General features: G+C 39.6%; 1 protein-coding gene across 1 annotated transcript; it reads left to right on the forward strand.

The window, feature by feature from the left end:
• The first annotated feature begins 965 nt into the window (after positions 1-965).
• Positions 966-11,685, forward strand: clptm1l (CLPTM1 like). The gene is made up of 18 exons (XM_082522086.1): positions 966-1,247; positions 2,208-2,428; positions 2,523-2,617; positions 2,831-3,020; positions 3,179-3,369; positions 3,788-3,866; positions 4,106-4,223; positions 4,472-4,566; positions 4,759-4,843; positions 5,417-5,520; positions 5,651-5,716; positions 7,191-7,241; positions 7,327-7,409; positions 7,508-7,542; positions 7,634-7,689; positions 7,871-7,915; positions 8,805-8,920; positions 9,007-11,685. The coding sequence occupies exons 2-18, from the start codon at positions 2,264-2,266 to the stop codon at positions 9,083-9,085; spliced, it is 1,653 nt and encodes a 550-aa protein (XP_082378212.1). The 5' UTR covers positions 966-1,247; positions 2,208-2,263; the 3' UTR covers positions 9,086-11,685.
• The last annotated feature ends 715 nt before the right edge of the window (positions 11,686-12,400 follow it).

Raw genomic sequence — 12,400 nt, forward strand, 5'->3', positions numbered from 1 at the left:
TAAATAGCAAAGAAAAGCGTCTGGACTTCTTTAAGTTACTTGAAGACGTTCCACTTCTCATCCGAGAAGCTTCTTCAGTTCTGAGGTCAAATGGTGGAGAGTCCCAGAAAGTCGCCTGACAGGGTTTGTAAAGTGGATGGACGGATGGGCAGTCAGTGAGCCAGGGCTCCAAGTGAGTACGTGTCTTTCAGCTTGCTTTTAAGAATGCAGCTCTTTACCATTGGACTCCCTGTTGTGGAACCAAAATTGCTGAGTGCAAGGATTTTTTAGCCATAAATAACTCATAACTGAAGACAAAACTACATAAGGTGCACCATGCAATGACCTCAAAGAACAGTAACACTGCATATTAACTTGGCAATAAGCTGCTGTTCATGGACTTTGCTCTTAGCTCTTTCTATAGCTTTGGGGCCACCAAAACTTAAAACAAAAACACATTGTTCTAACATTTAAACAAAAACAGTGATAACAGAAGTCAAAAAATAAAGGTACTAGTCAGAAATTCCTCTTTTTGGGCAACAAGTGAGTACAAGAAAGTGGGGTCGGAGATTCATCAGATACCCGGATGTTCAAGGTTACTCTCTCAGGCATTTAATAAAGACTTTAAGAATTTTAACTCTCATGAGTAAAACATATCAGTGCATGGAGCCAAAAATATTTTTCTTCCTTCAAAATATTTCTCAGACACCTGCAGTTTCCTATTTGACCATGGAGTAGTGAACTGTGGTTAGGGTTTTGTAACTAGAAAAGCACAATAAATAAATATCTGTAATAAAATGACAACTTTCCATGAAAGATCAAGATTCACTGAATACAAATTATGGAATTACATCAAATAAAATGATGATTTCTTGATTTTTTTCCCCTTTAAATAAGTAGATAAATAATTTCAAACGAGATATTGATATTTATTCCCGCTCCAAGTGCGCCAGTGACGTCAAATCTCGCGGCATCACTTCCCCAAATCTCGCTGGAGAAACTAACAAGGAAGCGAATGGCGGAAATGTAGAGCCACCTCACGCTTTCAGTTAGTCATTTCTGGATATAGCTCTTTCTTTTCTTCTTAAAAGCAGAACCGAGCCCAGAGTCCAGCAGATGTCTTCAGGCGAAAGCACTACGCGGTTCTGAAGAAGCGATGCGGTCGCTTTGAGTCGCCTGACAGGGTTTGTAAAGTGGATGGACGGATGGGCAGTCAGTGAGCCAGCTGAGAGCGTCCTGTCACCGACAGCCTGCCAGTTTAAACACCGGTAATGTGTAACGTTAATATGGGGGGTTTACTTATTTTATGTGACTTAAAAGCCAAGTGAAACAGAATTCGTTCAGGATTAGCGTCACTAAAGCTGTGGGTTCAAGGTAGCACATCATCCCCACACAGAAAAAGCAAATGCAGATCCGACCATATGGGAAAAACTGACAGCAGGTGTACCATAGTTTGAGTTGGTTAAAGAGCTTCAGAGTGCCTGCAGCCTGAGCAGCAGACAGTTTGATGCTTTTACCATCAGTAAAAAAAAACAGGTGTGCGGGTGTTTACTGCAACTTGACGCAGAAGTAAACCAAACAATCTGTGGGAGACCTGAGTCTCCAGTGTGCTAACAATGATTCTGTTATTTAGATGTGTAGTACTATATATTTTTCCAGACAGTATCAGATCAGTTCACTACATCACCTGCCATTTAATCTCTCTAAATATGAGGGCCTCCTTTCATCCTGCTAATGACTTGTTTGTAGGGTTGCCAACTCCCTGAAAAATAAATAAGGGACACCTCACGGCCAGGGCTGGGCGACCTGATTGTCTTCACCCTTCCCAGTGTGAGGAATTTTTTTTAGCTCTTTTTTTTGGTGTGTGAAATTATTTTTTTAACCTTTTGACAAAGTGCGTCCCTTTTCAGCTCAATACTTTTGTTTCTAAATACGGAACGATTCTGTTTTTCAAGGGACGGTTGGCAACCCTACTTGTTTGTGTGGTACAACCGGGATAAAACTGGAAGAGGAAGTTTTGGCAACTGTTCCTGACCAGCTGTATCCCATATTCATTAAAACGATTGGCAAATAAACTCTTTATCTTAATTTATTTTTTCTTTCTAAGACTAATCTGAGACAAGTGACAAGTCAGGTGATTGAGACAATTGTCTGATCCCTAATTGGCGTTTAAAATTAGTTGAGTTTTGAGCTTCATACTTAAATCGAATGCAATGCCTCATTTGCAGACATATGGCCCTGCCGCTCAGTTAGCCGAGGGAGACGAGGAAACGACGCGAGCATCATGTTTCTGAAAACATCGTTCACCACCCTGATCGTGGGGGTGTTTGTGGTCTATGTGCTCCACACCTGCTGGGTGATGTACGGGATCGTGTACACCAAACCCTGCAACAACCCCAAAGGTGCCAACTGCATCACACCCTTCCTGGCTGGGAACCCCAAACTGCAGGTCAGTTGTGAGCAAGGATGGTCGCGCCGGTCATGCATGAGTCTGGTTTCTCTCTTTGATGCGGATGCCTGACATGTTCGTCTTTGTTCTTTAGCTGAGCATCTACACCACACTGCGGTCGAACGCAGAAGGAGGCCATACTCTGATCCACAAAGAGGAGAACTTTGATGTCAACAGCAAGTTTGAAAGGTTGGTTGTTTGGGGAGGGGTTAAGAGATTCACATTTATTATCCTAACGGAAGTAAAACCTATGAGATAAAAACAGACACTGAATTGAATGCACAGCCCCTTGTGGTATGACACGGTGTTACACGGAGATTTGATTGAAGCATTCTGAAAAACGGATTTCTTTTTTAAGTTCTGTTTTAAATTTCGTTTCTTTCTTTTCCATGTTTCCCACAGGACAATCAATGTCTCCCTACCTAAGAAAACCCGTAATAATGGAACTCTATACGCACTAATATTTGTCCATCAAGCTGCCCACGATCCGTGGCACGATCCACGACAAGTTCACTTGGTTGCTCAGCTCACCACGTACATGGTCCCTAAACCGCCTGAAATCTCTCTGATATCTGGGGAAGATAAAACAAAGGTACCATACTGTCTCTGCTACTGCTGAAAGTCAACACACAGAAAGTTAACAGCTATGTAGTTTTTCTTTAAAAAGATCAGATATGCAGAAGAATTGTGCTCTTTTATCAAGCTTTAATCAGATCACTAAACTCCTATCCTGCCTTTGCACTCGCGCAGGGTCAGAAAGAAGGCCAGCAGAAGAAGCTGCATGATGCAGCGGCAGGGGGCGGAGCCAGAGCTGGAGCCACCTCTGTGTCAGACCATCCAGTTTCACACTGGCGCTCCCGCCTCACTGTCAACATTGTCGGCGACCACTTCCTCTTTGACAGAGAATACCTCCCAAATGATGTCCACAGATACCTCAGAGTGTAAGATGGCGGCTACACAAACGCAAACGGCACTATGAGAGGAAATAGATATCCAAGTTGTTGTTTTTTGTTGTTGTTGTTGTTTTTAAAGAAGAGGTTTAAAAGAGGTCCACAGTTTGGGAGCTCTAACCTAAGGCCCAGCCACTTTAATTTATTAGCCAAGACCTAGAAATAGCCAAAAGGGGTGTGGCATGTAAAGGGTTAAAAAGTGCCTATTCTAATCCAGGCAGTTGTTTTCTGATTCAGCCGCAACCGGTGAAGTGGGCCATGACCGATGCCGACATAAAGAGCATTTCAATAGTGGAGGCGAGAAAAAGAAAGGATGCTTTGAGCTGTACTAGCTGTACTTTTAATGGATTACAGGCTTGTCGTGACGATCAAAGAGTTTCATAAAATGTTTTATCTGTATGTGTTCCAGGTTTCAGAATGGGAAGAAGGTGGTGTATCTACCTCTGCTGTTTGTTGATGAGCTCAGCAACCGGGTCAAGGACCTCGTGGTAAGTTTTCGATTTTAAATAAATATTATGCAACAGACTGCAACTCCCTGTCAGGTAGTCCCAGTGGCAGATTTTCAAATGCAATGCTTTTTTTCTATTCATTGTATTTGCTCACGGAACCTGGTTAGAGGACAATGAGTTTATGAGGCCACAATAATGATGTGTTAGTGAATGCATGGCTGAGAAGCACGTTATAGGAAACGTTGAACATATTTTTTTTCCCATGTTTTTGTGTGTAGGAGATCAACAGTACCACTACAGAACTTCCTCTGATCATCTCCTACGACTCAATCTCTCTGGGCAGACTTCGATTCTGGATCCACATGCAAGACGCCGTTTACTCTCTGCAGCAGTTCGGTATGCTAATCTTCCTGCTTGCTTTACTTCACACGTTCACTGCAGCCCTGAACTTTTCTAGACATTACCTGATCGAGCATCCTGTGCGAACGCAAAGTTTGAAGTTCGCCTCCTACTATAAGTGATGTATGATTGCACAGTGCGGTGCATTTAGTCTATCTGCATCCTTCAGATCGAGCTTCAGCCAGGTTTCCTCATCATGTCTACACACCTAAATGCAGTGCGGTTTTCTGTATCTGTTTTTGCAGGGTTCACAGAGAAGGATGCTGATGAGATTAAAGGGATCTTCGTGGATACCAACCTGTATTTCCTGGCCCTGACTTTCTTTGTAGCTGCTTTCCACGTGAGTGTGGCTGCAGACTTTTAGAGTGTACTTTGAATCCTTAAGTGAGCTGTTCATTTTAGTTCACAGTAGGAAACGTTTTTATCATTACAAAATATCACATATAAGTAAAGCTTGGGGTAATAAGTCACCTAACTGGGTCATTTTAAGGTCAAATAAAGATGCCAGTCTTAACTCTGAATGCTCTTTCAGCTCCTCTTTGACTTCCTGGCCTTCAAAAATGACATCAGCTTCTGGAAGCAGAAGAAAAGTATGGTGGGAATGTCCAGCAAAGCAGGTTTGTTAGCTTCACGGCACTGTTTCACCTTCTCACCAAACCCCTTCAAAATCCAGTTTATACAGTTTATATGGGCATAAAGAATCACCATGAATACATTTGTGGTTAGTGGCTAAATAAACTGCTCCTAGTAGAGTGTGAATGTCACCCTGTAATAAGGCTTTGACAAATGTGCAGAACAGGTGAATCTACAATATTTTTTTCATATTCTGAATCTGCTGGTTGGCCAGCAATATTTCACCCACAAGGATTATAAGAGAGAGCGCTTGTACCTTAATAGTTTTTGAATCATTTTGGCTTTGCAGTGACAGATCCACAGAACCGGCACTGTGGGACCTCTGATTTATGGGTTTTTAGAGAAGTGGCAGCTGAGAAAAAACAACAAAAAACACAGTGTAACTATATAACCCTACAAATGTTTCCCAGTGTTGTAAGATTACACAAAAGGCTTTTAAAACATGTGGGATAAAGTGTTATCAAGAGACTCGAGCTGAACCAAATGATCGGTCATCAGTGTCAGTTTGGGAGAGCCATTTACTATCTCACATTTTCTGTTGTTTGCTTCTATTTCAGTGCTGTGGCGCTGTTTCAGTACCATAGTGATTTTCCTCTATTTGCTTGACGAGCAGACCAGTCTGCTTGTCCTCATACCTGCAGGGATCGGCTCTATGATTGAAGTAAACACACGCGCGCAATTAAAAATGAATTTAAACACACACAAAATGACCATTTATTCCCACTTCAGATTTGATTAAAAGGTGATTACGTGATCTGTAATATGTAATGTTTCTTTTTTTTTTTTTTAAGGTTTGGAAAGTGAAGAAAGCCTTTAAGATTCAAGTTTTCTGGAAAGGAGGCAAACCCACATTCCTGGTATGGCTACACAGATATACACACGAAATTGAGCATGCCTGCTTTAAAATGCTGTGCAGTACACAGTGTTGTATAAAAGTCTTTAGCAACTCTTTAGCTGCACTTGGATTTTTTATTTTTTTTTAAGGCTTGAGGAACAGTTCTCCAGGCTTTTTGGAGCTCTTTGAAAGTTTGGACTTTGGCTACTTTTCCACTAATTTTCAGTCCAGCCCAAACCTGAACCTGAACATTTCAGAAGGGGGGAAAAAACATTTTCAGATGAATCTTAATTTGTTTTTAACACTGAGCTCAACGATCATTCAAGCATGCAAAAGACACCTCAGAGGATGAACCAGTTTTGTGGACGCATAACAGACAACTTGGCAAAGAAGCAATTTAAATTTTAATCTTTAGGCGCTTTCTTACTAGCAGCGTGTTGCAAAAACATGTCATTTGTTGTCATGTCTTTAGCCGAATATACAAAACACCACAAGCACAGTTTAACATAATCTCAACTAAATTTGTATTTTTGCACCAACAAGGTGATTCCCAAAGTGCTATAAGCCAGAAGCTTGGCATATCTCAGCATGGTGTGCAGTGTCTTTAAAGAACTTGAGGAAACTGACCAAATGAAAGGCAAAAGAAGGTGGAGCAGACCTAAAAATTATGTACCTACAGTTGCTGTCAAGAAGCCAGTTTTAAGGGAACTTGGGAGAAAAGGTCTTGAGGTGTGATGAATCCAAATCGCAAATTTCTGGTTATTTGCTGAGGATGTCAGGAGATGGGCACAACATTGAGTGTCAGTTAAGAGCTTTAAATGTCTTTCCAGAAGCCTGGATCTGAAAACTACTTAAAGAAATTATGAGAAATCTTGCCTAAGAGTTCAGGCTATGTTAAAGAATAAAGGTGGTCATACCTGTACATTCTGTTTTTTGCCTTATACACTGTAATTCCATATGTTTAAATAGATATTTAAATAAAAGTACAACATATACGCATCCAGTTATTTCCTATGCCAGGAAGGCTCTGGGTTAAGGAGTAGAGACCAGTCTTACACAGCCTGTGCTAGAACATCCGACTCGCTCTTAGATTATCTGACATGTTGACTCAAAGTACCATTTTTCTCTAACTGCTGCTTTTTTATCTGCTGGTTTTATTCTCTTATGGTGCTTTCTGCTGTAATAATATTTGTATTCAATTAAATTACTGTCCTTTGACAAAGCACAGAGCAGATAATGGAACTTTAGCCATGTTAATAAATAAAAAAGATAAATGTTCATGCAGCATTGTAGGCAGGATAATACATGCTTAATAGAAAACACGACAATCCTTTCTTATAAATGTAAAACGCTACATCGAGGCGCTTGAGTTTATAATTGTCCTTGTCGGCATTTTTCCTTAATTTCTGCAGCACTGACCGCAACTGTCGAGATTTTTAAAATGTGAGTGAAAACACGTGTCGAGTGTGCTAATGAGTGTTTTTGTTCTGTTACAGTTTGGAAAGTTAGATGAATCTGAGAGGAGAACAGAAGAATATGATACCCTGGTAGGGCACAAGACAATTAATTATCAGTTGTTTCTTTGAGATATGAGCACTTACGCTGATTGCCTCTTTCTTTATTTTTCTGTAGGCCATGAAGTATCTCTCATACCTCCTTTACCCACTGTGTATCGGAGGGGCAGTGTATGCACTAATATTTTTACGATATAAGAGGTAGGACTCTGCGTATGTGTAAGTAACAATAACGGGATACTGATTGACTCAGTCTGACAGGTCATCACTCATTTTGATTGTGTATCTTTCTGTTGTAGTTGGTACTCGTGGCTGATTAACAGCTTGGTGAACGGTAAGGTGCTCTATACTCTTAGCACACACACAAAATACTTCTGTCCATAACAGTCATAATAAATTCTCATGTGTTTTTCTTCACTTTATAGGTGTTTATGCATTCGGGTTCCTCTTCATGCTTCCTCAGCTATTTGTCAACTATAAGGTTAGTTTTACTTTGAAGTTACTGATTCACAAAAATCAGTAACCCACGCAATCTGTGTAATAAATGCACACATTAAAACCTAACAATAAAATGCCACAGTGTGCAAACTGCAGTTTATTTACCATAACAAAACAGCACAGTAGTCATGACTGATTATTCAGCTCTGTTCTTTATTTAACAGCTGAAGTCTGTTGCCCACTTGCCCTGGAAAGCCTTCACGTATAAGGTAAAAAATAAATTTCCTGTTGTTTTCTGAGTGGTTTAGCAAATGGATGGTAAGGCCTCAGTAACACAGGCTGAGAGACTGACTGGTAACCTAAGGAAAAATGCGTGTTCTGCGAGTGGTTGCTGGCAGTCACTAGATAAAATCGGCCACAAAGAGGGTGCTGCAAAAATCCCGTTTTAATGGTTTTGATCTCAAGGCGGATGGCACGGTCGCCTGTAGTTTGCACGGAAGACGTCCACTTGTCTGCACGCACTTGCCAACTTCTCTCCGAAGGGTAGCGAAACTGTGACGTAAATAGAAACCGAGGCAATTTGCCTAAAAGAAATAAGTGAACTTTTGGAATGCTGTTGTTTGCAGCACTTTTATTTTGAAGGAGAATATTCTGCATTTCCAGTTTGCATCATGTTTTTTACTATCGTGCTCACTGAGTAGATTGCAATCAAGCAGTGTTTACAGACGAGTCGGCTTTCTCAATTCAAACTGGATGATCGTAGTATTATACCGGCAATCACAAGGAGATTTTTTTTCTTTTTCTTTTTTGGTGCAGCACCCTCTTTCACTTGTCAACCAGTCCAAGAATGCACATATTTCCCTAGCAACCAGAGATTGCCGGGGAGTGACTGACTGGTCTCTAAGCCGGTGTGACTGAGGCCTACATCTTTCATACTGTTTTTACACCTTTTAACTTTCCATATAATAATGTTGGTCAGTGATTTAATTACTAAAGCACTCTCACTTCTAAATTTGAAAGAAAGTGTATCTATTATTTTTTTTAATGTTCAAGAGCCGATGTAATTTGTCAGAATAACTGATCACCCCTACAAACAATGACTACTTTATTTTTTATCTATCTTTTGAGAATGTTCATGGACTTCTTTCATGTTAACAGGCATTCAATACCTTCATCGATGACGTGTTTGCCTTCATCATCACCATGCCAACGTCTCACAGACTGGCCTGTTTCAGAGATGATGTGGTGTTTCTCATCTACCTTTACCAGAGATGGTACATGCACACTACATTACACGTAGCACATTTGTTAAAAACGTGCACATTTTTTGAGAGTTAAAACTCTCCGTTTCTTTCACCAGGCTCTACCCTGTGGACAAAACAAGAGTAAACGAATATGGAGTGTCGTACGATGAAAAACCCAAAGGGAAGAGTCACTAGACTCGGAGGAATTTGCTTTTATGATCTGGAATCTGTGGGTATTGTCTTGTTTCCACTGGTGTCCACTCATCTTTATCAACCGGAATGAGTTTAATGGTCAGGGGGACATTTTTTGTTGTATATGTTCCAGGCACATAAATGTGCTTATGGTTCGGACTTTTTCCACCCTGTTAAAAATTGTTAAAAGGGCAATATCATCTTCTGCTTCGTCTGACAGTCTGACGAGGCCTTCTTGTTTTGTTTTGGGGTTTTTTTTGGTGGGGCGGGGGTTAGTTACAGTGTGTGTGATGGGACACAGTGACAGTGTGTTTTTATTTTTCCAGAGTTTTAAATGCACAAAGGAATCTTTATAATTCTTAACAATGCTACGCTCGTGTTTTGAACAAGTTGGATTCAGCCTGCTCCGACAGCTGGCAGATGTAGTATATCTACGAGCTGCAGAGAAAGAGCTGCTTTGCTCATCTGAGAGCTTTATTCAGTAAGAAGACATAATCCAGTGGCTTGTTGTATACCTACCAGATAAGACAGCCTTCAAGTAAAATCAAGATAGCTGTGTGATGGCAGGGATAGAAAGACTGTGCTGTGACAAAAAAGGAGGGAGTGTGGCAAAGGTGAAGCATTCTGACTGATGTTTCAGGCAGCTCAATAATATTGTTCCAGACAGTCTCAGAAAAATCAGGCTGTAGTCATAATTGCAGCTTTTGTGCTTAAGTGGCCACTATTTCTAAATTCGTAGCTGGTGTTGATGGTAATTGGAATAAAAATATGAAAGCTGCAATAAGCAAAGGTAAGCCATACAGAAACTAAAAATGATATATTGTTAGCTCTGTTGAATATGTAAATTATCAGAAAATATGTTCATTATTTTTAAGCATTTCTCAATAACTTGGCAATCTGGCTCTTTAAAAAAAAAACTGTACAAAATTATATCCAAAATGATCATGTGCATACAGTTGGCATTTGTTAGTTCTGTGACAAAGAACGGTCATGTTTAATGCTACAGTCACACTAGGGAAAACAGTAGTTGGAGGCCACGGCATGACCAAACCATTCTGCCGGTGTTCTGTAAACTTGTAAGTCAAAGTGACTTTAGTGCAAGACGGCGACGAAATGGCAGTAAGGCCAATAAGACAGTCTGCTATCAGTTTGCAACTGAATTAGGATCCAGTTGGCAATTACATGCAATCTGCTTATGAAGAGATCTGTTGATATCTGTTACAAATTCACATTAAACCCTAGCATTCAGAGTCCGGCAAGTGTAAAATGGGAATTCCTCCATGAATAGTGATGTAGTTGATGTAAAGTATTCACACTTTTGTCTTTTTTTTTTTTTTTTTTTTTTTTTCTCCTAGTTACAAGAAAGTCGCTGTCCTGCTTTTACTCTAGTGTGACTGAGCTGTAAAGAGGACCTGTTATGCTCGTTTTCTATTACACACACTGTTATGATGTAAATGTTCATAGTAAGAGATAATTAGATACACACATTTGAACGTAATCTCCGAATGGGAGAAATGAAACACCAAAAGCATAACAAAACGGTTTACGGGACTTTTTTTCTACTTCCTTATTAATATGATGATATCAGCTTATCAAGAAGATATGCAGACCTGTATACATAAATTGACGGTGATTAAGTTTGCTTCCAGTAGCTTACTTTTGCTTCCGCAAAGCAAACAAAGTTGCCAAAATAATAAAATAATAAAATACAACGGTATGCATGACAGAGAGGGCAGCCTTAAAGAGGGAGCAGCTTAAATAGCTTATTTCACACAATGTAAAATTTCAAATCGACATAAGTATGCTTTTAAAATGAGAATAAACTGTAACATTTGAGGGCAAAATCAAAGAAAATGGGATTTAAAACGTAAACGTTTAGAAATCCAAATTGGAAAAGTGATGCATTTGAATGCATCACTTTTCAGTTCTGCTGAAGAAGCGCGGATTGTTACACAATTCCGTTTATTTGCCAGTAGATGGCAGGAGAATTTCACTAGAGGCAGAGGAGAAAGTTGTGATCTGTTGCCATGGAGAGAAGATTAATTGCCCAAGACATTCCAGACACTTAAGCTTGAAAGTTCCACAATCTGTGAAGTTGAGTTCTGTATGTTTTGTGTCTCTGTAAATGGTACTGACTGCTTCATGACATTGTACCACTGACAGTCCTACTGTCTTTTCCATCCATCCATCCATCTTCTTTTTTTTTTTTTTTTTACATAACTGGGCCAAGAAAATCTGCTAGTGCCAAATGTGAGAATGAATAATGTTACCATTGTACGTTCACAATGGATGGTACATCGGATCTTTTGAATAAATACTGACATTGTGAGAGAGATGATGACGGAAATCTTTAAACAAAGTATTATTACACTGAGTTTATGCAATCAAAATTTGATTTTTTTTTTTTTTTAAGACTTTAATTGAAATAATGTACTTAACATTCAGATATCATGATATATTAGGTCTGTATATAAAGGTTCTGCACAGGATTTATGTTTCTTAAAAATAGAGTTGGCAGAGATTTGCCTTTAAATTGTTTTACTTATTGTAATGTTTGTGTTTTTTGATTGAGATGAAATTAAAAAATAACTGACAAAATGTTACGTGTAGTTGGTATGTTACTATTGCTGGGGTAAACTGTTCAGTGGAAATGTTGCTCAGAGATAACCTGAGTGATGCAGAGATAATTTCATTTGTTAAGGGAAAAATCTAGCAAAACCTATCTGGCGTGATGTAAAAAAGTAATCTCTCTCTCTCACTCACTCACTCACTCACACTAAATCGTGCAATGACTTTGGTTAGATAATCGAGGCCTAATTACTACAAGATCTGTTGGATCAAGAAATTACTCTAACAGAATCTGTCTGACAGTGAAGTATACATCAAATCATGTCACGATCTAAAGAAACTCAAGAGCAGCAGAGAACAAAAGTTGGGCATCTATCAGTCTTACTAAGCCATTTCTAAAGCTTTGGGACTCCAGTGTACCACACTGAGAGCCTTTATCCACAAATGGAGAAATCTTGAAACAGTGGTGAACCCTCCCAGGAGTGGTCGCCCTACCAAAATGACTTAAAGATCACATCAAGAGAGGAAGAAGGACTAATGAACTGCCAGCCTCACTTGCACAATTAAGGTCAGAGTTCATAATTTAACAGTAACAAAAGAGACTTGGCAAAAATGGCATCCATGAGGAAGTTCCAAGGTAAAAACCACTGTTGACCAAAAAGAACAGAGTATCAGTCACATTTGGCAAAAAAGAAAACAACTTGATGATTCTAAGACCTTAGGGAAAATATTCTGTAGACTGATGAGGTT

This window comes from Aulonocara stuartgranti, assembly GCF_965226115.1.
Source record: "Aulonocara stuartgranti genome assembly, chromosome: 22".
Lineage (NCBI taxonomy): Eukaryota > Metazoa > Chordata > Actinopteri > Cichliformes > Cichlidae > Aulonocara > Aulonocara stuartgranti.

Coding starts and splice junctions, on each gene's coding strand:
- clptm1l (XM_082522086.1), top strand. CDS start 2,264: ATGTTTCTGAAAACATCGTTCACCACCCTGATCGTGGGGGTGTTTGTG. Junction 5,717..7,190: donor GAGGCAAACCCACATTCCTG/GTATGGCTACAC, acceptor GTTCTGTTACAG/TTTGGAAAGTTAGATGAATC. Junction 7,543..7,633: donor GATTAACAGCTTGGTGAACG/GTAAGGTGCTCT, acceptor TTCACTTTATAG/GTGTTTATGCATTCGGGTTC.